The sequence below is a fragment of the Vipera berus genome, assembly GCF_964194415.1.
Source record: "Vipera berus genome assembly, chromosome: 1".
NCBI classification, from domain to species: domain Eukaryota; kingdom Metazoa; phylum Chordata; class Lepidosauria; order Squamata; family Viperidae; genus Vipera; species Vipera berus.
The window spans coordinates 188,445,437-188,470,444 of NC_138202.1; the positions used below are offsets into that span (position 1 = coordinate 188,445,437).

The 25,008-nt window shown below is 38.6% G+C and overlaps 1 protein-coding gene across 1 annotated transcript in view; it reads left to right on the forward strand.

Moving 5' to 3' along the window:
• LOC308676256 (arf-GAP with GTPase, ANK repeat and PH domain-containing protein 1-like) overlaps positions 1 to 23,498 on the forward strand; it is a gene marked incomplete at its 3' end in the record, with an annotated part of 320,681 nt that extends 297,183 nt beyond the window's left edge. The window contains exons 5-6 of the mRNA XM_081342070.1: positions 22,599 to 22,854; positions 23,304 to 23,498. Coding sequence (XP_081198196.1) covers positions 22,599 to 22,854; positions 23,304 to 23,498 — 451 coding nt within the window. The remainder of the gene's footprint in view (positions 1 to 22,598; positions 22,855 to 23,303) is intronic.
• Between the last annotated feature and the right edge of the window lie 1,510 nt (positions 23,499 to 25,008).

Consider the following 25,008-nt stretch of genomic DNA (forward strand, 5'->3'; position numbering starts at 1 on the left):
CATCAACAATTTGGATGAGGGGATAGATGGAGAACTCATCAAATTTGCAGATGACACCAAGCTGGCAGGAATAGCCAATACTCCAGAAGATAGACTTAAGATACAGGAGGATCTGGACAAACTCGAACACTGGGCACTATCTAACAAAATGAAATTCAATTGTAAAAAAAGTAAGGTTCTACATTTAGGCAGGAAAAATCAAATGCACAGGTATAGTATAGGTGGTACCTTGCTCAATAGTAGTAACTGTGAGAGAAATCTCAGAGTCCTAGTGGACAATCACTTAAATATGAGCCAGCAGTGTGCTGCAGCTGCCAAAAAAGCCAACACAGTGCTAGGCTGCATTAACACAGGGATAGAATCAAGATCATGTGAAGTACTAATACCACTTTACAATGCCTTGGTAAGGCCACACCTGGAATACTGCATCCAGTTTTGGTCACCACGATGTAAAAAAGATGTCGAGACTCTAGAAAGAATACAGAGAAGAGCAACAAAGATGATTGGGGGACTGGAGGCTAAAACATATAGGAAACGGTTGCTGGAATTGGGTATGCAGGGCTTTTTTGTCATAGGACACTCAGAACGGAGTTCCGGCACCTTTTTTGGATGGAACCTTGTAGGGTAGGCAAGGCGGGCTGTATGACATGTGTGAGTTCTGGCACCTTTTCCTTTTACAAAAAAAGCACTGTGGGTATGTGTAGTTTAATGAAGAGAAGGGTGAGGGGTGACATGATAGCAGTGTTCCAATATCTCAGGGGCTGCCACAAAGAAGAGGGAGTCAAGCTATTCTCCAAAGCACCTGAAAGCAGGACAAGAAGCAATGGATGGAAACTAGTCAAGGAGAGAAGCAACCTAGAACTAAGGAGAAACTTCCTGACAGTTAGAACAACTAACCAGTGGAACAACCTGCCTCCAGAAGTGGTGAATGCTCCAACACTGGAAATTTTTGAGAAGAGACTGGCCAGCCATTTGTCTGAAATGGTATAGGGTTTCCTGCCTGAGCAGGGGGTTGGACTAGATGACCTCCAAGGTCCCTTCCAACTTATTATTATTATTATTATTATTATTATTATTATTATTATTATTATTATTATTATTATTATTATTATTATTATTATTATTATTTATACAGACCACTGCTAGGTGGCAGCCAATGAGTTTAAAGCAAATATTCCTGCCCAAAACACAGGTTTGCAATACAAATATACAGACGGTTAAGGATTTGAATTAACAATAGCAGTTAATCTTTTATAACTGCCCTATGAAATTATATTAATACACAACACAAGGTTCCGGCAACTTCAACTCCATATATTAGTAAGAATTAGGTCCAGTATAGCTTTACTTGTAGTTCCCTCCTTCATCTTTTGGATGACAAAGTTGTCGGCTAAGTTGGTTAGGAATCTCTTTGATCTCTCACTCGCTGCAGAGTTTGTCTTCCAGTTGATATCTGGATAGCTGAAGTCTCCCATTACTACTGTGGTATGCTTCCTACTGTGTTTCCCCAAAAATAAGACCAGATTTTTTTTTTGCCTCCAAAAGAGGCACCTAGTCTTATTTTCGGGGTAGAACTTACCTCACCTCTGGCACCAACAGCTCCACCGGTCCACTTCTTCTGGGGCCAAAGTTCTGCAGCTGCTTTCTGGCCGGCATTTTGCAGTCAGGCCTTTCTAGAAGGCCTAAAGAGCTGAGTACTGAGCTATGGATTCAATCTATAGCTTGGTGCTCGGCTGCTGAGGTCTTGCAGAACCGAGCTATGGATTGAATCCATAGCTTAGTTCTTGGCTGCACAGGCCTTACAGAAAGCCCTGTGACTGAGAAATATAGGCCTGGCTGCAGAAGAGACCTAAGAAGAAGAAGTGGGCTGGCGAGGAGAGGCCTGGCTGCAAGATAAGTGGGTGTGGGGAAAGTGGGGCAGCTCCACACCTCACCCTCGCCCTAGCTTGATTTTTAGATGTGTGCTTCACCCCAAAACTAGGGCTTATTTTGGGGGTAGGGCTTATATTAGGCCCACTCCCAAAAATCAAGCTAGGGCTTATTGTTGGTGTAGGCCTTACTATCGGGGAAACATGGTACATACATTTTTTAACTGGTTGGCAAAGAGTTCATGTATTTCTTCTGTTTGGTTAGGTGGCCTGGAGAGATTTTATCTTTGATCATGTGCATTTCTGTAGATATGTAGTGTTCTCTTACATATAGTGCAATTCCCCCTCCTCTTTTTGTAGATGTTTCTTTTGAACAATTTGTATCCATCCATCAGTACATTCCAGTCATGGGTTTCATTCCATCAGGTTTCTGCAATGTCAACTATGTCATACCTGCCCTCATGTACTATTGCTTCTAGTTCATCCTGTTTGTTCCCGAAGCTTTCAGCATTTGTATATAAGCATTTAAGACTTTTATGCCTGTCCGTGGGTATGTTTTCTGCATCTCCTATTTTTTTAGTTTTTCTTTTTTTCTCATCACTCACTACCTTATTGTTTGATTTGTTTTCTTGGGATTTATGAGTGGTTTTATGTTCTAGAGGTTCTAAAGATTGGTTACCCTCCCCCCTCAATTTTAGTTTAAAGCTGTTCTGATGAGTTGGACTATTCTTTTTCCAAGTATGTTTTTCTCTGTTTTTGTGAGGTGCAGCCCATCCCTTGCCAAGAGTCCTTCACATAGGAAATGCAGTCCATGGTCCAGGAAACCGAAGTTTTATTGGTGATACCAACCATTATTTCTAGAATTCTTTCCCCCCCTCATTTGTCAGAAAACTCTTTATGTAACCATGCTAGTCTCATCTGGTCTCTTTTGTTTTTTCTTTCTCTGTGATATTTTTGCTTGGGCCTTCTTTATCTCATTTTTCAGGGTTTCCCAAGCATCTTAAACTGTTTTTCCTTTAAGGATATACATGCATGGAATCCTTCTTAGTCTCTCTGTTAGCTTGTTGAAGTCAGCTCTCTTGAAGACTGAAACACTAATCTGACTTGGTTTAGTTACCTATGTTTGCATTATGGTGAATTCAAGTATGTCATGGTTGCTCTCCCCCAAAGTTCCTATAACTTCTATTCCCACAACTATGTTGTTGCTATTAATATTATTTATTTATTTATTTATTTATTTATTTATTTATTTATTTATTTATTTATTTATTTATTTTTGGAACTTATATGCCGCCCTATCTCCCGAAGGACTCAGGGCGGCTAACAACAATAAAACACAATAATACAAATGTTAAAAAAAAGATTAAACTAACAAGCCCCAGTGATAAAATATTAAAAACATTTTTTAAAAAACCCGTATCATCAGTCCAGGTCAGCCTGATGGAAAAGAAATGTTTTGAGGTCACGACAAAAGGACCGGAGATCCGGGGCCATCCGGATCTCAAGGGGAAGCTGATTCCACAGGGCAGGCGCTCCCACAGAGAAGGCCCTCTCCCTGGGGGTCGCCAGCCGACATTGTCTACCTGATGGCACCCTGAGGAGGCCCTCCCTGTGTGAGTGCACCGGGCGATGGGAAGTCGTTCCTGGCAGCAGACGGTCCTGCAAATATCCCGGGCCTAAGCCATGTAGGGCTTTATAGGTAAGAACCAGCACCTTAAATCTCACCCGGAGGGCAACCGGTAACCAATGCAGCTCACACAGGAGGGGTGTAATATGGGAGTATCAGGATACTCCCATCACAACCCGCGTGGCTGCATTCTGCACCTGCTGGAGCCTCCGGGTGGTCTTCAAGGGCAGCCCCATGTAGAGAGCATTGCAGTAATCTATACGGGAGGTAACGAGTGCATGAGTGACCGTACATAGAGCATCTCGGTCCAAATAGGGGCACAACTGGCGCACCAGGCGAGCCTGGGCAAAAGCCCCCCTGGCCGCAACTCCTATATGATCTTCAAAACTGAGTTGTGTATACAGGAGGATGCCTAAGTTGCACGCCCTATCAACGGGAGGTAACACCTCTCCTCCCATAACCAAAGATGGAACCTCTTGGACTAAATGAGATGCCGGTATGTAGAGCCACTCAGTCTTGGCCGGGTTGAGCTGGAGCCTGTTCTTCCCCATCCAGATTCGTACCGCTTCCAGGCAGTGGGACATCACATCGAGGGCATCACTGGGTTGGTTCGGGGTGGAGATGAAAATCTGGGTATCATCAGAAACCACAGATGATCTCACCCAGTGGCTTCATATAGATGTTGAACAGGAGGGGAGAGAGGACCGACCCCTGGGGCACCCCACAACTAAGGGGCCTCGGGGTTGACCTCTGCCCTCCTGCCAACACCTTCTGCGAACGGCCCAAGAGGTAGGAGGAGAACCACCGTAAAACGGTGCCTCCCACTCCCAACCCCCCAAGATGTCGCAGCAAGATACCATGGTCGATGGTATCAAAAGCCGCTGAGAGATCTAATAGGACCAAGACAGAGGAATAACCCCTATCCTGGGCCCGCCAGAGATCATCCACCAGCGCGACCAATGCCGTCTCCATGCTGTACCCGGGCCTGAAACCCGATTGGTACGGATCCATATACTCAGTTTCCTCCAGGACCAAAGGGAGCTGCCGTGCCACCATGCTCTCAACAAACTTCGCAAGAAAGCGAAGGCTGTAGACAGGACGAAAGTTATTTAAAATAGCTGGATCCAAGGCAGGTTTCTTGAGGAGGGGCCTCACCACCGCCTCCTTCAAGGCAGCAGGGAAGCACCCCTCACTCAAGGAAGCATTAATAACTGCCAGGCGCCAGCCTTGTGTAACCTCCCGAGCCTCATAAACCAGCCAGTAGGGACACGGGTCCAAAAGACATGTGGCAGCACTTAATCTCCCCATGATCCTGTCCACTTCATCCGGAGTCACAGGATCAAACTCCTCCCAAATATTATCGGCCAAACCCGTCGCTTCCCCCTCGTCAGATACTGCCCAGTCGGAGTCTAGACCAGCCTGAATCTGAGCGATTTTATCCAGCAGATGCTGACTAAACTCCTCGGCCCATCCCCGCAAGGGGTCCTCCCCCGTCCCCTGATTTAAAAGGGAACGGGTCACCCTAAACAGTGTGGCCGGGGAGTTATCTGTGGACGCAATGAGGGCAGCGAAGTGAGCACGCTTCACCTCCTCCATTGCTACAAGGTAAGATCTAGTAAAGGATCTTAACTGTGTTCGGTCAGATTCGGACCGACTGGACCTCCAAATGCTCTCTAGGCCTCTCCTCCGGCGCTTCATCTCCCGCAGGTCCACGGAGAACCAAGGGGCCAACCGGGACCTGCGTCGGGTCAGAGGCCGCAAAGGCACAACGCGGTCGAGGGCTTCCGAAGCAGCCCATTGCCAGGCATCAACTAAGGTCTCGACCGGGCTGTGGGAAAGGGAGGCAGGAATCAGTCCAAGTGCCGTCTGGAACCTATCCGGGTCCATCAGGTGCCTGGGGCGGAACCACCTGGTCGGCTCCGCCACCCAGCAGCGGGAGGCGGCATAACGGAGGCCCAGCCACAGGAGATAATGGTCTGTCCATGAAATAAGTATAGCTTTTCTCTCTAGTTTCCTCCAGTAACTTTTGCATGCAAACTTGTGAACTAGGCATGTTCAATTGTGGTCATAGGTTGAGGACTATCTGTACACCCACTTACCACATTTTTAATGGGAAACTTGTGCCTGTTTCTCTGATACTAATCTATCCACCATTCTATCCTCTTCTCTTCCTCTGCTTGTCTCAAAGAAGCCTCTCCTTTTCTCTGTCTTTCTTTCTCTGTCCCCTTCTCTTTCTCCATTTTTTCCTCTCCCTTTCCCACCAAAATCTCCTCCTTTTATATCCTCTCCTGTCTTCCGCTCCTCCTTTTCTCTTCGGTGCAACTCCAGCTGACTCCTCCTCTCCAAGGCTGTGCTCTGCTCTCAGAAGCACCAATTAGCTGGAGCTGCACACTGATTGTGCGTGCTCAGGACTACATTATAAAGGCTATATATAAAGACCAGAAAACTAGAGGAAATTTTGTTCCACTCTTACTGAGACTGGTGATACTAGAAAATTTCTAGGAATGATGCCTCAAGAAAAAACAAATACCTTTCAGAAGGAAATATTCTCTATGCTACAGCAAATTCATCAAACAATTCTTTTTTAAAAAGATTTTATTAGTTTTTCTCTTACATACATATATTAAATTTTCAACCAGCATGCTGTCTGGATTCAAAAACGCTAATACATAGTCAATTCCTAATCCTTGGTTCTTTCCTCTAGCCATTTGTAGAATGAATCCCAGATTTGGTAATATTCTGTTTCTTCTTTATCTTTCAATCGCATAGTTAATTTGTCCATCTCTGCACATTCCAATATTTTTTAATTATTTCTTCCTCTGGTGGTAATCCTTCATTTTTCCAATATTGCATGAAGACTATTCTTGCTGATGTTGTGACATGTAGAATCAAATATAAGCTTTGTTCTTTTCTGGCATTATACCTAATAAGAAAAGTTCAGGTTTAAATTCAACATGTTATCCCAACATTTTTTCTAACCAAACATGTATTTTTTTCCAATAACCCTTTGCTTTGCCACATGTCCACCAAATATGGTAATACGTGCCTGAATTATGTTTACATTTCCAGCATCTATCTGACATATTTTTAAACATTTTTGCTAATCTTGCTGGTGGCAAGTGCCATCTATAAAACATTTTATATAAATTTTCTTTGTACAAAGTTGACATTGTCAATTTATAATTTCTCTCCCATAATTTTTGTCATTGTTTCTTTAACTTGTTCACTTTCCATCCCCAAAATTAACAAAAAGTTATACATTTTCTTAATTAATTTCTCATCAGAAGTTAACAATATCTTATCAAATACACTTTGTTCTTTATAAAACCCATACAGTTTCACATCTTTTTCATATCTATTTTGCATTTGTAAATGTGCCCACCACGACAGGTTGATACCCTGATTTTCCAGTTCTTGTTTTGATTTTAAATTCCCATCAGTATTTAGAATATCTCTATAAGTCCAGATTTTTTCAAAGTCTACTAAGTTTGGGTGTAGAAAAGCTTCCATCATTGATAACCACCCTGAAATTTTTACATATATTTTATTTTACATATATTTTAGTTTTAATTTTTTCCCATACTATTAACAAAACATTTCTTATACAGTGATTTTGGAATTTGGAATTTTATTTTTCCCATACCACAAGAAAGCGTGCCATCCCAATTGTAAGTCATGTCCCTCCAAATTTAACAACCTTTTATTTCTAAGAGTTATCCATTCTTTCACCCGTGTTAACACGGATGCTTGATAATACAAAGCCCACTCAGGTAACCCAAAACCTGCATTTCCCTTAGCATTTTGTAACGTTTTCATCTTAATTCTAGCTTTCTTTCCTTGCCAAACAAAATTCAAAATTAATGAATTTAAATCTTGGAAGAATTTTTTTATTTGTCTCTTTGGTAAAAAGCCATGTTGGTCTGGATGTATAAATTCAACTAAGTATTTTTTCAATCTCTCTGCCATTATTAAAGTAAAGATTTTATAATCCACATTAAGCAGTGAAATCGGTCTGTAGTTTTTAATCTGTGTCAAATCTGAATCTTCTTTTGGTATTAAAGTAATGTTTGGTTCCATTCATGTGAATGGAAGTTTAGCCTCCAACAAAAGTCCATTACAAACATCTTTCAATGATTCTCTTAGTATATCTTGTAGGGTTTTATATAACTCTGCTGGTAATCCATCTGGACCCAGTGTTTTTCCTTCTTATAGCCTCTGATATTTCCATCATTGTGATTCTTTCCTCTAACATAGTTTTAAATGTCTTTGAGATTTTTGGAAGATTACTTTCTACTAAATATTGGATGATTCTCTCTCTTGGAGTTTCCTCTGTCAGGGGTAGGCAACCTTGGCTCTTTTATGACTCGTGGACTTCAACTCCCAGAATTCCTGAGCCAGCACAGCCAGCTCAGGAATTCTGGGAGTTGAAGTCCATGAGTCATAAAAGAGCCAAGGTTGCCTACCCCTGCTCTATGCCATACAGTTTCTTGTAGTATTCCTTAATTATCTTTTTTATTTCTTCATTTTTAAATTGTAGGCAGCCTTTTTCATCTGCTAAGTTGTATATCATTTTCTTCTCTTTCTGTCTTTTAAGTTTATAAGCTAACCAATTTCCTGGTTTATTTGCATTTTCAAAAAAAATTGTTTTGCTCTTTTTATCTGCTGTGCCACTTTTTCTGAGTCCAACAGATTAATTTATGTTTTTATTATTTCCATTTCTATTTTCAAAATCTTTTTCTGTGGATTTTTTTGTAGTTCTGATTCTAACTTTCCAGATATTTTTTTTAATAGTACATATTGCTATCTTATCTCTTTATTTTTCTTTGCCCTGTAGGTTATAGCTATGCCTGTAAAATATGCTTTAAAGTTTAGCTGTATCCCATACATTTTGTAACGTTGTGTCTTCTTTTTTATTTTCTCTAAAGAAGAACTCCATTTCTTTTTTTTGCTAATGCTATAAATTCTCTTTCTTTTAGTATAGATTGATTTAAAGTCCATCTTGGTCTTTTTTTGTATTCCTTTCCATGTCACTTTTAAAGAGTTATGGTCTGCCCATATGCCTATTTCTATCTCGATTTCTTGTATATTCATCCTCAATTAAGACGTCATCCAAATCATATCAATTCTTGACCAGGATTTTTGACTGAGTAAAAAGTGTATTGTAGTTTTTCTGGATTGATTTCTATCCAAACGTCTTGTATTCCAATTTTGTCTGTCATATCAAAAAATATCCTAGTAGTCTTCTTCTTCCAGTTTTCCCTGTTTTTCTGCTTTTATAGTCAATTGTCCCATCTACTACCGCATTAAAGTCTTCTACTAAGCAAATATTTTGGTACTCCATTTCTATTATTTTGTTGTGGTTTTCTTTATAAATGTTACATGTACTTCTCTAGGTAGTTTATTTTTCCTTGCATAGCTTGAATTAATTCGAAATATTTTGCCTATCTCCATTTGCATCTCTGCTCTGTCTGCTTTCAAAGCTTCCACCAGAAGCTCAATAATCACAACTGCTATGTTTTCTTCTCTGTGTTCAGGGATATTTTGAAATCTCAAATAGTGTTCCACCTTCTCCATTTCCAAAATTGCGACTGCTTCCTCTAAATTTTGATTTGCTTGTTCTAATTTTTCATTTTCTTGTAATAATATTTCTATTTTTTATCAATATCATCTGATTTATTTTCCATTTTCTGAATTCTTTGTTCATTTTTGACAATCATTTGATGCTGAACTTCAAATTGTGCCTTTATACCCAAGATTTCTTTGCTTAATTTCTCAAAATTACTTTGTGTCTCTTCATGATTTCTTTGCATTGACTCTTGAATCAATTTTAGTGTAGCCTGCATTTCATTTTGGGCAGTGCTTATTTTCTCATGCTGCAGCATTGTTTCAATAGATTTCTGGGTTGTTGGGCTAGATCAGGGGTGTCAAACTGCCGGCCCATGGGCCAGATGCATCATACAGAAACCGCACCCACCACATTGCCGGCAATGGCAAAACCATCCCAATACGTTGGGTGACGTCATGCGACGTCGCAAGTTTGAAATGTCTGGGCTAGATTGTCCAACAGAAGGTGCAGAAGAAGTCTTCTTCATGAGTCTGATAATGTTTGATGTACTCATTTTTCAGCCAACAGTCTTAGAGTAAAATCCAAAATGTAAAAAGGAGCCAGCTGCTTTAAGCCAAATCCACCTCCTCCAGTCAAATCTCCAAATAGTTCTTGTTTAGTTATAGCCAAAGTCAACAAATATAGTTACGAGAAGTCTTTTCTCTTGTAGACTCACGCCAAAGCACTTTGCTTACAGCAGGTGTTGTTCAAGGTCAAATATTTCCAAAAACTTTTTTTAGTATTTATTAGTACTGTTGTTTCTTCTTTCACCACTAGATGTCCTCATACACTCATTTATCAATGTCTGATTTTAGAAAGTTTTAGAAAAGTCTTTCTTCTAAGGTTCTTTATAGGTTATTTACCCTTGAGATTATATATGAAAAATTTTCACCTCTGTAGATTAAATAGTCTGTCCTTCTTTGAATCAATCTAAATTCAATTTTTAAAAGTTTTTAAAAGTTTTTCTTATATTCTTATATTCCTTCTGTATTTTCCCATTTTGTAGTTGCTCGCTTCTTTAGAATGTAATCCTTCTGGGGTCTTTGCTTTTTAGCTCTTTCCCATCAGGGGCTCAACATTTTATAATCTAAGAGGAAAAGGAAAAAGCACTGGCTCACCCAGGTTCAGCATGCTGTTGACAATCAGCTGTTTAATGGAGCACCGCAGCTCCTCGCTTTCCTTCCGGCTGGGGACGACTTGGGCTGCCTCTGCTCACCCAGCAGCCTTTCCTTTCAGAGGATTTCTTCAGTCCATTCTGATTGACTGCCGCCTGATCTGAGCTCCTGGAGTGTTCCTCCTTCTTCATTGCCCCTCCAGGGCAACTTTCCGACCCTTTAAGGGTCACTGGGCAAAGCAAAATCAGACTGGGAAGCCAGAGCCCCAGCTTCTTCCATCCGTCTCATTGGCTGCCAAAATCGGAAGTGCCAATTTTGTGACAATTTTCACTTCAGTCATTAAGTGAATCATGCAGTGGTTAAGCAAATGCTTTCCCAATGGACATGTTTTGCTCAAAATCAGCAAAAAGTGTTGCAAATAGCAATTGTGTGGCCATAGGACACCACAATTGCTCATAAATACAAGCCAGTTGCAAAGTATCTAATTGCAAACAAATGACTGTGGATGTGGGGCTTTGATAGACAGTCATAAGAATAAGTAGAGGCTGTAAGTCGCTTTTCTCAAGGCCATGTAACTTTGAGCTGTTGTTAAACAAACATTATAAGTCCTTAGCCAGATATAGGGAAGATGAACTCAATTTTCTGTCAAATATTTACTGACAGTTAACATTTAATGAGTGATTAGCCTGTCAAGTTTTTGTCAAAGGATGAGTATAAGGAAAAAATTCATTTATCATAATGAGTGTAATTTTTTGTTTTACCGTGAGCAGATGAGCCTGCTATGTTTGACTTTGTGTTTGGCTTACTCTCTCAATATATAAATGATGCAAAAAGAATTCTTCTCCACAAATGGAAGGATTCCTTTAGGTACCAGAGAGGACCTTGAGGAGGCTGCTTCTTCTATTATTTAATTTGCTATTGCCATAATAGCTTAGACATACAGGGGAAATAGAAAAAGCCTTCCTATTCTCTAGGTGGAAGATAAATCTGTCTTAAGGCATGCTGGGCTTTCTTTCCACAAAGCAGGACAAGAAACAATGGATGGAAACTAATCAAAGAGAGAAGCAGCCTAGATTTAAAAATAAATTTCCTAACGGTGAGAACAATTAACCAATGGAAATGCTTGCCTTCAGAAGTTGGACAGCTACTTGTCTGAAATTATATAGGGTCTCCTGCTTGAGCAAGGGACTAGAAGACTGCCAAGGTCCCTTCAAACTCTGTTATTCTGTTAATCTTTATTTCTAAACCTAGGCAATTAAAATATTTTTGAAAATTTGCAGCTGACTCCTAAATAGTTAATAGCAACATTTTCTCCAAACCCCTTTGTAAACAACTTAAAATGTAAACTATATGTATTTTTGTAATATTAATAATTGACATTTAAACAATATTTTTACTGAATGAGTTGTCTGTAACTTTTGACAAATTTGGTGAAAGATAAAAAATAGTAATTTTAAAAAGTAATAAGTTTAATGTGTTGATTTTATTTAATTAATGTTTACATTCTTACATCTCATAAAATGCCCTGCAGTATTGACCAACAAAAAGTAAATTCCTTATCTTGCCATTCACTGTACAAATGAATTTTTGGACCTTGTTACTTGTTCAATTTACAGTGACCAACATCTTACAAGTTTTTATCCATTAGGAAGTAAGCATCCATTTGTCTTTTCTTAGCTATCTGCATCCTCTTGTTTGCTAGGAAGTGTTTTATCCCTAGAGGGTTTGCGTCCTGTGATTCCCCTTAGCAACACTGGCTAAGAGAGAAAGAATGCATATGAAGGAAGCAGCAATCTGCTAAGTACTCACTTTGCAAATGGGTAGGGCTTCTCCTGCATTGAGTGAGAAGAAGCCCCCTCTGTTTGCTCTGCATATTATTTCTAGCTCTTCTTCTAACCCCACTGCAGTTCTTGTTTTCCTTGAGGCAGGAAGGCAGTTTGGTAAATTCCTTGCTGCTAGCCCTTCCTTTCTCTTCCTCTCCTCCCCCCCCCACTCTCTTTGTTCTCTATCCTCCCCTGTCATTCTGTCATTAATACTAATCTGAATTTGTCTCGCTTTTTCCTTCCTATTAAATTCCAGGCAACTAAAGTTACACACTTTATAGCTTGTTCCTTCAAAGTATCCATTTATTAAACTCTACCAACCATAGAATGTGCTGGACTCTAGCTAGTGTGTCCCTGAGTGTCTTAAGAAGGCCTGCAACATTAAATAAAAATCAGGTCCTGGATTATGAAGTCTCTTAAACATAATTCAATCTGAATGCTGAATTACTATATTAAGAATGTTTAGGGATGTAGTGGAAATAGATTTACATAGCTTAGGTCAAGATTGAATTTTGACTTTTTTCCTTTTTAATCACATTCAGTAACATAAACAGAATATTCAGGATTTTTTTCTCTCTGTCGCTGTTGAGTCTGTTTATATACTTATGTCTCAGAATGGAATGCACAAAAAGAACTTTAAAATGTGATGCTTCAGTAAAGTAGACTAAAAAGTTGGTTCATGACAAATTGAGACAAGGAGTCTTAGCAGAAATTTCCAAAAATAGAGGTATTTTATAGGTACATTGAAAGAAGCAAGATAAACCTTTTTCTCCTCAAGAGACTCCATTCAATGGAGGGAATGGGATAGATGTTAGTAGTACCAGAACCAGCAGGTGATGGGGTCTGCAGAATCCAACATTCAGTCTCTTGTTCTTTCTCATCCTTTCTCTTTTGTGCATATTCATGTGTGTGTGTTTTGGAAAGAAAGGATTCAAACCATCATTTCCTTGCTCAGAGGGGAGCCAACAGCCTGCTCCACATCCTGGCAGGGAAGGTTTGGGCAGAAACTGCTGAAAGCATTGTGGTTTAAAGTGTTGGCCACTGATGATTTAGGCCCAGTCACTTTCAACCCTATGTACTTCCTATCTTGTTTCAAGGATAAAAAAATACCAGGAAAAGAAAATAACAGTGGGGGGAGGGGTGCTATAGATTTTAACTACCCAGTTATCTGTTGGAAAACCAACTTGGCTAAGACTGCTGCCTCAAATTTCTTCAGTGGTATTGCTGATTGCTTCATTTTCCAGAAGACTGAACAAGTGTCAAGGGGATTGGCTTCCCTAAACGTGGTTCTAACTGCTCAGGAAGAGTTTGCTTAAAATGTAAAAGCAATGAGAATGTTGAGAGGAAGTGATTGAATCATCTTAGGATATAGACTGCTCAGCTACATAACAATATCAAACAAAACGTTTAGTTCAGGTGAAAGCTTCCTTAAACATCTGCAGCACTTTACTAAGCTATCCTGATTTTTTTGTTAGTACGGTACGTGATTATTTTTCAGCATTTTATTTCTGAGAATTTCCCCAACTCTTTGACCTGAGGATTTCTGTCTATTGAATCTTACCTAATATTTTTTAAGGTTGTTGAAATTTGCTCCCCTGAAATCAAGCGTCCATTCGAATTTATGTTTTTGAAGTATCTAAAAGCCCAAGATGACTAATAGTCGAACTAAAAGCAATTTTGAATTTATATCAGAAAAAAGGACGGGGGGGAAACAAAAAAGAGTGAAGTGAACATTAAGTTCAATATTTTTCTGAATGCTGTAGATGTTTTCAACCAGTTTAAAACCTTGGCTTTTAAAAAATGTAATGCTATATTAAAAATTCCTGCCTGGATGCTAACTCACAGCTGAATATTTATACTCTACCATGCTCTGATGACATAGCATGTTCTAAAGCAAAATTATAATCAAAAGCATATTTGCTATTTGACTTGTGATCATTTTTCTTCCCCTCTTCTTCCCACCCAAGTTTTCTGATTTTTTTTTAGATTACAATAAATTATGGTTCAAATGCCAGAAGAGTTTAAGTTAATTGGATGTTATCTTAAAAGAGCTAATAAGGGTTTGGGGCTATATTTGTGTAGCCCTCTGCAAAGTAGGAAACAGGGCCCAGTTTCCATTATTTGCATTAAAAAATGTTTAGAGTTCATTGATGGTAAAGATGCATATTAAAACCAGGAAATTGATGGTGCTGTTTCGTCAAGCTTTAATGCATCATCACTTCTCTGGTATAGAGGAGGCAGCAGCATGATGATTTGCATCCTGTGATATCAGTCCTTTGTTATAAACAAAGCTGAGTCTCATAGTAACAGGTTAAAAGAAAAAGGAATTTACAGTCTTCAGGTATTTTACAAAGTACTGCCCAGTGTTTTAAATTATGCTTCCTCTTATTAATTTAATAAACCTTACCTGAAGCAGCACTAATTTCATTCACAGTTCAAGTGAAGAGCATTTTGAAATGTATTTTGGAAAAAAGTTAATTGAGACAATATCTTAGTCCTGCTAACTGACAAAACTTTGAAAAAGGAACCATTGTGAAGGATTATCACAATGGTGGAAATTCATATTTTTACTTTCCATTGTGTTAACTTATGCTATGATTATGGGGAAGTGCACTGATTCTAACCTCAGTTTTCATGATTTTTATTTGCTTAGGACCATGACAACCACATTTTACTAACTTTAGTACAGAAAAAGTTGCTTAGAAAGACAAGAAGGAGTGCCCTTTGCTATTCTCCACATTTTCCCTTTTATCCAACTAATTTATTTAAAAGTATATCACTATGTGCTAAAATAAAGCATTCAGCTCACTCCTTTCTCCTTATTGCTGCCTGCTCTAATAATTCATTTGTTAGCTCAATAGTTAACAGAGTATCTGAGCATGGACTTCATGGGGGTTGAAATGATGTTAAGGTTACCAGTGCTGTCAATTCTGCTTTTAGACTAGCTTTCCTTGGGGAAAAAGGAATCTGGATCTAAATAAACTGTGATCTCAGAAATGAGATTGTTAGACAAATTTGTTTGATTTGTGATTTGAGTCAGGTACACTGAATAAGAAGAGGAACATATGAATATGTATGGCAATGTTTGGGACAAAATACATTCTGATGTCTTTGGAGGTTTTTCTTTCTCATTTCTTTCCCTTTAAATATTCCCATTCAGTAACTATCCATGTTCAGTCAGCTGTTATTGTTGTCATGCTAATTTTTGGTTTTGTGAGTGAAGATCAGCCTCACTCTTCAGCTCTGCCCATTCCCAACTGAATGCTAGAAACTTCCTTGTGAAGAAAGGCAAAATTCTTTTCCACAGCTGAAAATAGGGCCATGGCTCTGACAATTAAACACTAGACTGGTCAATTCATCAATCAGTTGAAAGGATACAGTAGAAATATAGTCTGGAAAAGTGCTCCTTTCCCCTTGCCTTTTGGGAGTAACCTATTTTTCTTATAAGGAGAACTATCAGTCTCTTTCAAATAACAAGGCAAAGTCACATTCAAATGGAATATGGGAAACCTCTCAGCCCTGCCTCTGTGTTTACTTCTTACTATAAGTCCAAGTCACTGAGCATTTCATAGATGAGTTTTATTTCTTATGGTCCATACTCTAGCCTTCCAGTATTTTCCATGAATTTCATGCTGAAGGACAATTTCATAACCAATTAAAAATAAAAGTATTGCATTGATGTACAGTACATAGACTGTTAAAATGCTGAGGCCTGTGAGCCAACACTATGTCTTCAATGTGCCCTTATTTGGACAGTTGTTTAATGCCAATTGCATAATGTAGCATTTGGATTTGCAAAATATTATATTATTTTTCTTAATATTTATTTTTACTACATACCTATCATTTAACAAAATGAATTTTAATGTGGAGAAAAGCAAAGTTTTACATTTAGGCAGGAAAAATGAAAGGTACAAGTACAGATTAGGTGAGACCTGGCTCAAAAACAATAACTGTGAGAGGGACCTTGGAGTCCAAGTGGATGATCATTTGACTATGAGCCAGCAGTGTGCAGCAGCAGCCAAAAAAGCTAATACAATCCTGGGCTGTATAAACAGAGGCATAGGCTCAAGATCATGCAAAGTATTAGTACTGCTTTATAAAACCCTACTGAGACCACACCTAGAATACTGCAACCAATTTTGGTCTTCATACTACAAAAAATATGTTGAGACTTTGGAAAGAGTTCAGAGAAGAGCAACTAAAATGATCAAAGGCCTGGAGACTAAAATATATGAAGAACGACTGCAGGACTTGGATTTGGCTAGTCTAAAGAAAAAAAGAAACAGGGGTGACTTGATAGCAGTATTCCAGTATTTGAGGGGCTGCCGCAAAGAAGAACGGGTCAAATTATTCTCCAAAGCATCAGAGGGCAGGACAAGAAACATTGGTTGGAAACTGACCAAAGAGAGAAACAACCTGGAATTAAGAAGAAACTTCCTGACAGTTTGCCTTTAGAAATTGTGGGTGCTCCATCACTGGAGGTTTTTAAGAAGAGACTAGACAGTCACTTGTCTGAAATGGTATAGGTTCTCCTGCTTGATCAGGGGCCTGGACTAGAACAGAGCTTTTCAACCTTTTCACCCATTGTACCACTTTTAGGATATGGCAACATCCGAGTACCACCAGTTGCCTAGCAAGGTTTCAAAAACTTGATGACCCCCCCCCAAAAAAGGAAAAAAGTGATGAAGTACAGATAGTCCTCAACTTACAACAGTTCACTTAGTGACTGTTTGAAGTTACAATGGCACTGAAAAAAGTGCCCCCCAAGCCACAGCCAAGCAAGACACCTGCCTGCCCACGGCGCTCTTCCTCCTGCCCGAGGTTTTCAATGTTGTGAGCATTTCTGTTGAGGATTGGCAGTGGGGGTGGGGTGGGGGTGTTTGGTTTTTATTCCCTCTGTCTGCTGGGTGGTTGCAGCAGGTTTTGGTCACTTCACATGACACTGGGACACTGTAACCATCATAAATATGAATCAGTTGCCAAGCATCTGAATGTAAATCACAAGACCCTGGAGATGCTGCAACATCCCAGCTGATCGGCGCTTCTTCTGGGCTCAGAAGAGCCAGGATCAGCACCGAGCTCCAGCTGGAGCCTAGCGCTGATCCTGGTGCTTCCGCTGAGCCCTGACAGCCCTGCAGCTCCAGCCGTCTCTTGCTCAGGCTTGTGCAGTGCTGCCACCGGTTCAGCTCATTCCCCTCCCCTGCTACCACTTTTCTAGGATGGTCGCATACCACCTGCTAGGTGCCAATGTGCCACAGGTGGTACCCATATCACTGGTTGAAAAGCCCTGGACTAGAAGACTTCCAAGTTCCCTTCCAGTTCTATTCTGTTCTAAACATTCTAAACACTCCATTTCTCATTGCACTGAGGAACTCACAGAGTAGCCATGGATGTTTTTCTGATCTGCAACTACTGGCCCATGATTTTTATTTATACAAAGTAGATTCTGACACAAAGAGAATAAGACTATGGCTTTATTTGACTGTATATTATTTATATATACAGCTCAGCAACTCCTGCTGACCACTAAATGACTTGGGGATCTTAAGAATTTCTTTTTAACACATACTTCTATACTATAAGATATAGGTCCCCAACCCCCAGTCTGGGACCAGCACCTGGCCGTGGCATAGCAGAAACTGGGCCATGCAAACAAGCAAAGCCCCATCCATGGGATGCAGGCAGCACACAAAACCACGGACCCTCTGGCCCACAGAAAAACTTCCCCACAGAACCGATCCCTGGGGCCTAAAAGGTTGGGGGCCTCTGCTCTAAGATACCAATCTTCTGACTGAAGTTTGCTGACATTCATGTGAGATATGACCGATGTCTTACTGAGGGAAGCCTTTCTGAAACCTTCCCTATATTGTTTTCATTGCTCATCGAGGTCAAAGAAATCTGGAATGATAGCTATTTAAAATTCCTTATTTTGTCATTTTCTTATTGCTGGTGACAATTTGTATTGATTGAACAGAATGATTAGTTGATCATAGTTATTGTTTTTATTATTTTATGATGAATTACTGAATTGTTTTATCATATTTTAATGTAAATCTCATTTACATAATGAGATATTTTTAAAAAGAACCAAAATAACAAACAGATAAAGAAAATAGTACTGTTTCTTAAGGGAGTTCTATTACGAATACTTATTTTTGATACACATGGATAATATCAACACCATAGAAGATAACAGAACAGAACCAGAATAGAGCTGGAAGGGACCTTGGAGCTCTCCTAATCCAACCAATCCCTGCTCAAGCAGAAGACCCTATACAATTTCAGACAAGTGGCTGTCAAGTCTCTTCTTAAAATCCTCCAGTGATGAAGCACCCACAACTTCTGAAGGCAAGCTATTCCACTGGTTAATTATTCTCACTGTTAGGAATTTCTCCTTAATTTCAGATTGCTTCTCTTTGATTAGTTTCCATTCATTGTTTCTTGTCCTGTCCTCTGGTGCTTTGGAAAATACTGGAATACTGCTAACATGTCATCCTTATTCCTTCTTTTCTCTAGACTAGCCAAACCCAGTTCCTGCAATGGTTCATCATATGTTTTAGTCTCCAGGCCTTTAATCATCTTAGTTGCTCTTCTCTGCACTTTTTCCAAAATCTCAATATCTTTTTTGTAATGTGGTGACCAAAAGTGGATGCAGTATTCCAGGTCTCATATCAGATACTTATATCAGATATTGTCTATCACTTTAAAATAATAGGAGTTATTCCTAGTAAAGGGTTTCTTTTTCTCTGTTTCAATGATGGCTGATGGCACTCTTTGGAATATCTCTCCGAATATTATTCTTATTTTTACCCACCTATTACTTATTATTGTATGGAGTTTTTTTGTCCCTTTGAGTCAGTGTTGACTCCTAAAATTTTCATGCTAAGATTTTTTTCCAGAAGTGGTTTGCCACTGCCTCTTTCCTAAGATTGATAGAGTGACTGGCCAAATGTCATCCAGCTGAGTTTTTGGCCAGGGCAAGAGACTAAAACTCACAATCTCCTGAATTCTAGCCCAATCCTTTAGCCATTATATCAAACTAGCTCTTATGTTATAAAACATACTGAAGTAATTTTAAGCCCCATAGTTTTTAGTATTTAAGTAAGTTTTCAAAAAGTGCAGCAAATCCTTAGATTGTTTTAATACAAGAGGTGGGAATAATGTTTTAATATGTTTACTGTATGGGAACAGTAAATTCCTTTGTACTCCTTTGAATAGCACATCTCTCACTTCAGAAAGTGCATATGGTAGAGAGGTTTACATCAAAGTATGTTGAGAGGTTATAGTAAGGTCATGCTCTTCCCACCAGATAGTAATGCAAAATTAATCCAGATTTCCTCTGTAAAAGACACATTTACATAAGCATTTAAAACAGATTAAAGTTTACCTGACACTACATTATTGGAAGAACAACAGCAATTGCTAATGAAGCTCAAAAGATCATTTCTTCTGTAGTTGAAACAGATCTCCAGATCCATACTTCGTTGCTTCATCCTGAAGTGGCTTTCATTTTAAAGAAATTGCAATAATGAATGAAGTTATGTACAAAAATAAATGTACTTGAAATTGATTTCTATAATTATATAGTAGATTGTACATTTTTCATTCTGTTAAAAGATTTTGATTTTTATTATTATATACTTTGAGTGTCATACTCATATCCACAAGAAAGCTATGATTTCAGTTTGCAGAGTCAAAGTATGCCTGACTTAGGACCAGCAGTGCTTCGCAAAATGCTCTTGATTCTCTACATGTCTATAGAAGAAATGAATTTAAAACTAACTTAATAACAACTATTGGTAGGACAATCCTGGCTATTGTTGCAGAAGAGCCAAGTCTCAAAGGTCTTCAGTTCCAATGCTGTGATTTTGCATACAGAAAATAAAATAGGCACCAAGCTGAAATATCTTATTAGTTGGCATCTCCACTGAAATGGGAATTCATTGTGAGTGCTTCATAAGAAGTAGAACTATTTGTTAGGCTAGCTAGACATAATGTGCATAATTAAGTGCAATGCCCCAAGTTTGGAAAATGGGTTTAAACCAAATGCAGGATACAATAGCGCCAAGAATGGATAGGAGGGAATAGACAATATAATAAGTGGATTCCAGAAGAATCACAGATCAATGTGGGGACAGATCACAATGGTATTTATAGTGTATGGGTGGAAAACAGAAAGCAAATGGACTTGTTTGACTAGGGTCAATTAAAAAAATCAGCATATTGCTACCAGCTGCCTAATTAGGTATTACAGAACTATACTTCCAAAGAACAAATTGATGCTGTTCTATAATAATCTCTCTGAAGAGAAGGCTTCTACAGGATTAGAAAGTATTTTCTAAGCAATTTAAGTTACATTTTTGGAATTCATAGTTTGAAAGACAACTGCAGATATCTAGATTTGTCATTCATTACTATCCTTATATAAAACTAAGGAGCATCTAATTCCAACCCCTGCAATGTACAGGAAAGTCAACTAAACCATTCATAAGAGGTGGTTATCCTGATATTACATATTTTTATTGAATGTTCAGTCCAGCTTCCCTACAAATGGAGAACTCCCAAACTCCATAGGTAAAGTGTTCCACTCATGTACACATATTTCTGTTTAGGAAAATTTTCCTTACAAGTAATCTTAAACTTGTTGCCTTTGAACTATACTGCTGGAGTAAATTATTGCATATACCATGCATATACCATACAACCAACAAAGAAGTGCTGAACCATATAAAGCCAGAAACATCACTAAAAGCCAAAAATCACAAGACTACATTTGATTTATTTTGGCCATGCTATGTGTGCAAATTCATTGGAGAAGTCAATAATTCTAGAATTTGCTGGCTTGAAACCTTCAAAGCTGATACAAAGATGAGCATCCAACAACTGCAAGAAGCTGTGCTTAATAGAATAGCATGGAGAGCACTTACCTATAAAATCGCCAAGACTCAGACATGACTGAATGGTTAAAACTAGTACTATACCTGTTAAACAGTAAACAGTAACAGTTGGAAGGGACCTTGGAGATCTTCTAGTCCAACCCCTTTCTTTAATCAGGAGACCCTATACCGGGGGACAAATAGCTGTCCATCTCTTCCTAAAACCTCCAGTGATTCATCACCCACATCTTCTAGAGGCAAGCCATTCTATTGATTAATTGTTCTTACTGTCAGGAAATTTCTCCTTAGTTCTAGGTTGGATCTTTCTTTTCCATCCATTACTTCTTGTTCTGCCCTTTGGTCCTAGATTTTGTGGTAGGAAAAGTAGCTACTACCAACAATACAAACCAAAAACATCTTGGTTTTGGCAAAATACTTTTCAAAAAATGCAGGTAGTCCTCAACTTATGACCACAATTGAGCTCAAAATTTATGTTGCTAAGTGAGAATTTTTACGACTTTTCTTGCCACAGTTGTTAAGTGAATCACTGCACTTGTTAAATTCATAACACAGTTGTTAAGTGAATCTGGTTTCCCCATTGCCTTTGATTGTCAGAAGGTTGCATAAGGGGATTATATGACCCCGGGACACTGCAACCGTCATAAATGTGAGTCAGTTGTCAAGCATCTGAATGTAAATCACATGACCATGGAGATGCTGCAACAATTGTAAGGGTAAAAAATGGTCATATGTTGCTTTTTCCAGTGCCATTGTAACTTCAGATGGTCACTAAGTGAATTGTTGTAAGTAGAGGACTACCTGTAGTTGAGTAGTTGAAATCTCCCATCTTAATATTTTATGCTTTTAAAGGCTTCAGATCTAGATTAGGGAATGCTATATTCAGCTCCCTGCTTGATCACAGGGTCAGTGGCGTAGCGTGGGTTGTCAGCACCCGGGGCAAGGCAAGTAATTTGCGCCCCCTAACCCGTGAAAATACTGATGTAATTAAAGTAAAATGCATCTAATGCACCCCCCCAGATGTTGCGGCCGGTGCGGCCGGCCCCCCCTGCACCCCCCACGCTACGCCACTGCACAGGGTTGATCAAGGACTTTAGCCTAAAATATCTCTCAGCCCAATCAGAAAGCTTGAGGAAATACTAGGGAAACAGAAACACAGGTACACTTGCCCATATATGCAATACAGAAAATTTGGGATAGAAACACAACAAATAAATATATATGTATATCTCATCATTTTACATTTTCATAATCTTGGAGCATGATTTATAAAATGATTAATGTAACATGGGAAATATACTTACTGTATCTGCAGTCGTTGCTAGTAAAGTTATTGTAATTTCTTTTTACTTCTGCTAAATTTCATAGAATATATCAGTGTGGTGATATAGCTGAATGATAAATTGACTCTGTTACCATTACATTTTTTATCACTTTTAGTTTAAATGTTTTAGGTAATATGCAAAAGAGTTAGGGTACAATTGTTTATATGTGATTAAAAATAGTTCTAATAATATTTTTTTTATCTGAAGTATTTAATCTAAACATTACAACTGCCCTGATTCAAATCTGTCAAATTGTGTGTGTGTTTCAAAGGTCAGTTTGAGGATAGGCCTAAATGATGAAGATTTATATTGAATGATAATATGTATTTATATCCTAGGGAAGAAAAAGAGCAATGGATCCGGGCCAAATATGAGCAAAAACTCTTTCTTGCTCCACTGCAATGTTTAGACCTTTCTTTAGGTCAGCACCTGCTACGAGCAATTGCAGAGGAAGATTTGCGGACTGTCATCCTGCTTCTTGCGCATGGAACACGTGAAGAAGTGAATGAAACCTGTGGCGAAGGGGATGGACGATCAGCTTTACATTTGGCTTGCAGGAAAGGAAATGTCGTGTTGGTGCAGCTCTTAATTTGGGTAAATAAGTACCACATGGATTTGGAACATGAAAATGTTCAGATTGCCAGTATCAGTGAATCAGATAGCCAGATGCTCTTGCATTTGTTTCCAATAGAAGAAAACCCTGGTATTAGATATTTTTATTAAAGACACAGTCCTACTTTGACTGATACCTCTCAAATCTATTTTTGATTCTCTTATGGCCGATTTTGGTGCACATCTTAAGATATGAACCTCATGTCATTTTGATATGAATTCACTCAGACCAAAGATATAGGAGCAGCAATGCTGGTCCAGGGATCTTTAGCAAAGTACATGGCAAAAGCAGCTCAGATTTAAAATCCCAAGATAAGAAATTGGTAAAGTAGGCTTTAGTCTAATGAAAAGTCTTTTTCTTGTAGACTTTTCTGCCTGCTGCTGTTCAGAAGTGATTACAGGACTTGAAATGTTGTCTATTCTTTCCACAGTATGGTGTTGATGTTATGGCATGTGATGCCCATGGAAACAGTGCTTTGGCCTATGCGAGACAAGCAACAAGCCAAGAATGCATTGATATCCTCCTGCAGTATGGTTGCCCGGATGAGCGCTTTGTCCTTACAGCTACTCCCAATTTATCCCAAAAGAATACTAATAAGAACAACAGCAGTGCAAGGATCATCTGAACAATTTAGTTCTTCGTCTCCTTCTACAGCCTTCTATTAGTTTGAAAGTGTAAATCTATATGTCTCTAAAAAATTGCTTCTCTTCTTCCTCTTTTCATTTCCACCAGGATATTGTTAAGTAGCACTGAGAATGTTAATACACAAGGAAAAATGAATTACAGAAACCATTTATAGTAATACAATGATTTTGAATGAAAAAATACACAAGGGAGAGAATAAAGAGGGATCATGAATATACTAATGAAATAGCTCATGACAGGGGACCATTTTACTGGATATCTAGGTCGGATTTTAGGAATATTGCATGAGAGTTACTGGAGAGAGACAATAGAAGGAAAAAGACAAAAAAATGGTAACTTTCTTTAACTGACAGTTAAGCGCATTCATACATTTCATCTCTACCAAACTGAACATTTGGGTTTCATTCTCTTTTCCGAAGAGCTTGACGGCATAAATCAGAGGCAAGCACAGAGTTTGTCAGGTCTGAAGCTCCTATGATGGTATGTGTCAAATCAGTTGTAGCTAATCTGTCCAGAGAGAATACTGGCTTCATTACACTTATATAGTTGAGTTCTTCCAGCATTACTGCTGTTTAATAGAACATGATTAGTCATCATGGAGAAAAAGGCATATTAGCCGAGGAGGTAGTTACATGCCACGCTTCAGTGATTGCTTGGATGTGATTGCAATATTCTTAGAAGCATCATATTATCTCAGACATGTTCTTTCAAGCCCTTGGAGCCTTCCTTTCTAAATTCACTGTCATAATTTAGTATCTGTTTAATTTTTCAGTCCAAAGAGAGAAAATCAGTTCCTCAGCATTATTTGACTACAGCCTCATTGGTGGAAAAACAAAATAGAAAAAATAAAAATAGCCATGAAATGCAAAGAGGAATAATGAATACTGCTAGGGAAGATATATTTCATGTACATTCATGAGAATAATTATATAAAAAGCCTTCTTTTTTAATATTGTGTCATTTTCACCAAGATAAATTAGCTGGGATCTTTCATGTACATTTCCTAAAGTAAGCAGATTTTGTATTGTATTCTTTGGTTAACAGTATAAAGACATGAATTAGAATTCTAAATGTTCATAAATATGGGTTGATTTTTTTTAAAGTACATAAGTACAGTTTTTGTTAATTTGTAAATTGCAATTAATGTAAAATAATGCACAGATAGTAATAAACTAAGGGATCACAGATCATAATGATAGATCATGGAAATAATGCCAGATTTTTATTCCTTTGATTGAGATCACATCTGATTATAGTATTGGTGCACATGTTTATAGAAAAATGGTCATGGCTTATGATTTGGAAGGGCAGGACACCATCCTACCTTCCAGAAGCACAAATATCCACTGCATGTTGTTGTGGTACTGTATACTCTGAGTGGAGGGAGACTGAAAACTATGAGCAAGGAATGTAGAAAATGAGGCACATTCTGGTAGTTACTTTGATATCACTTTTTAAAAGGGAATTTGGCTTCTTGCATTCCAAAACAA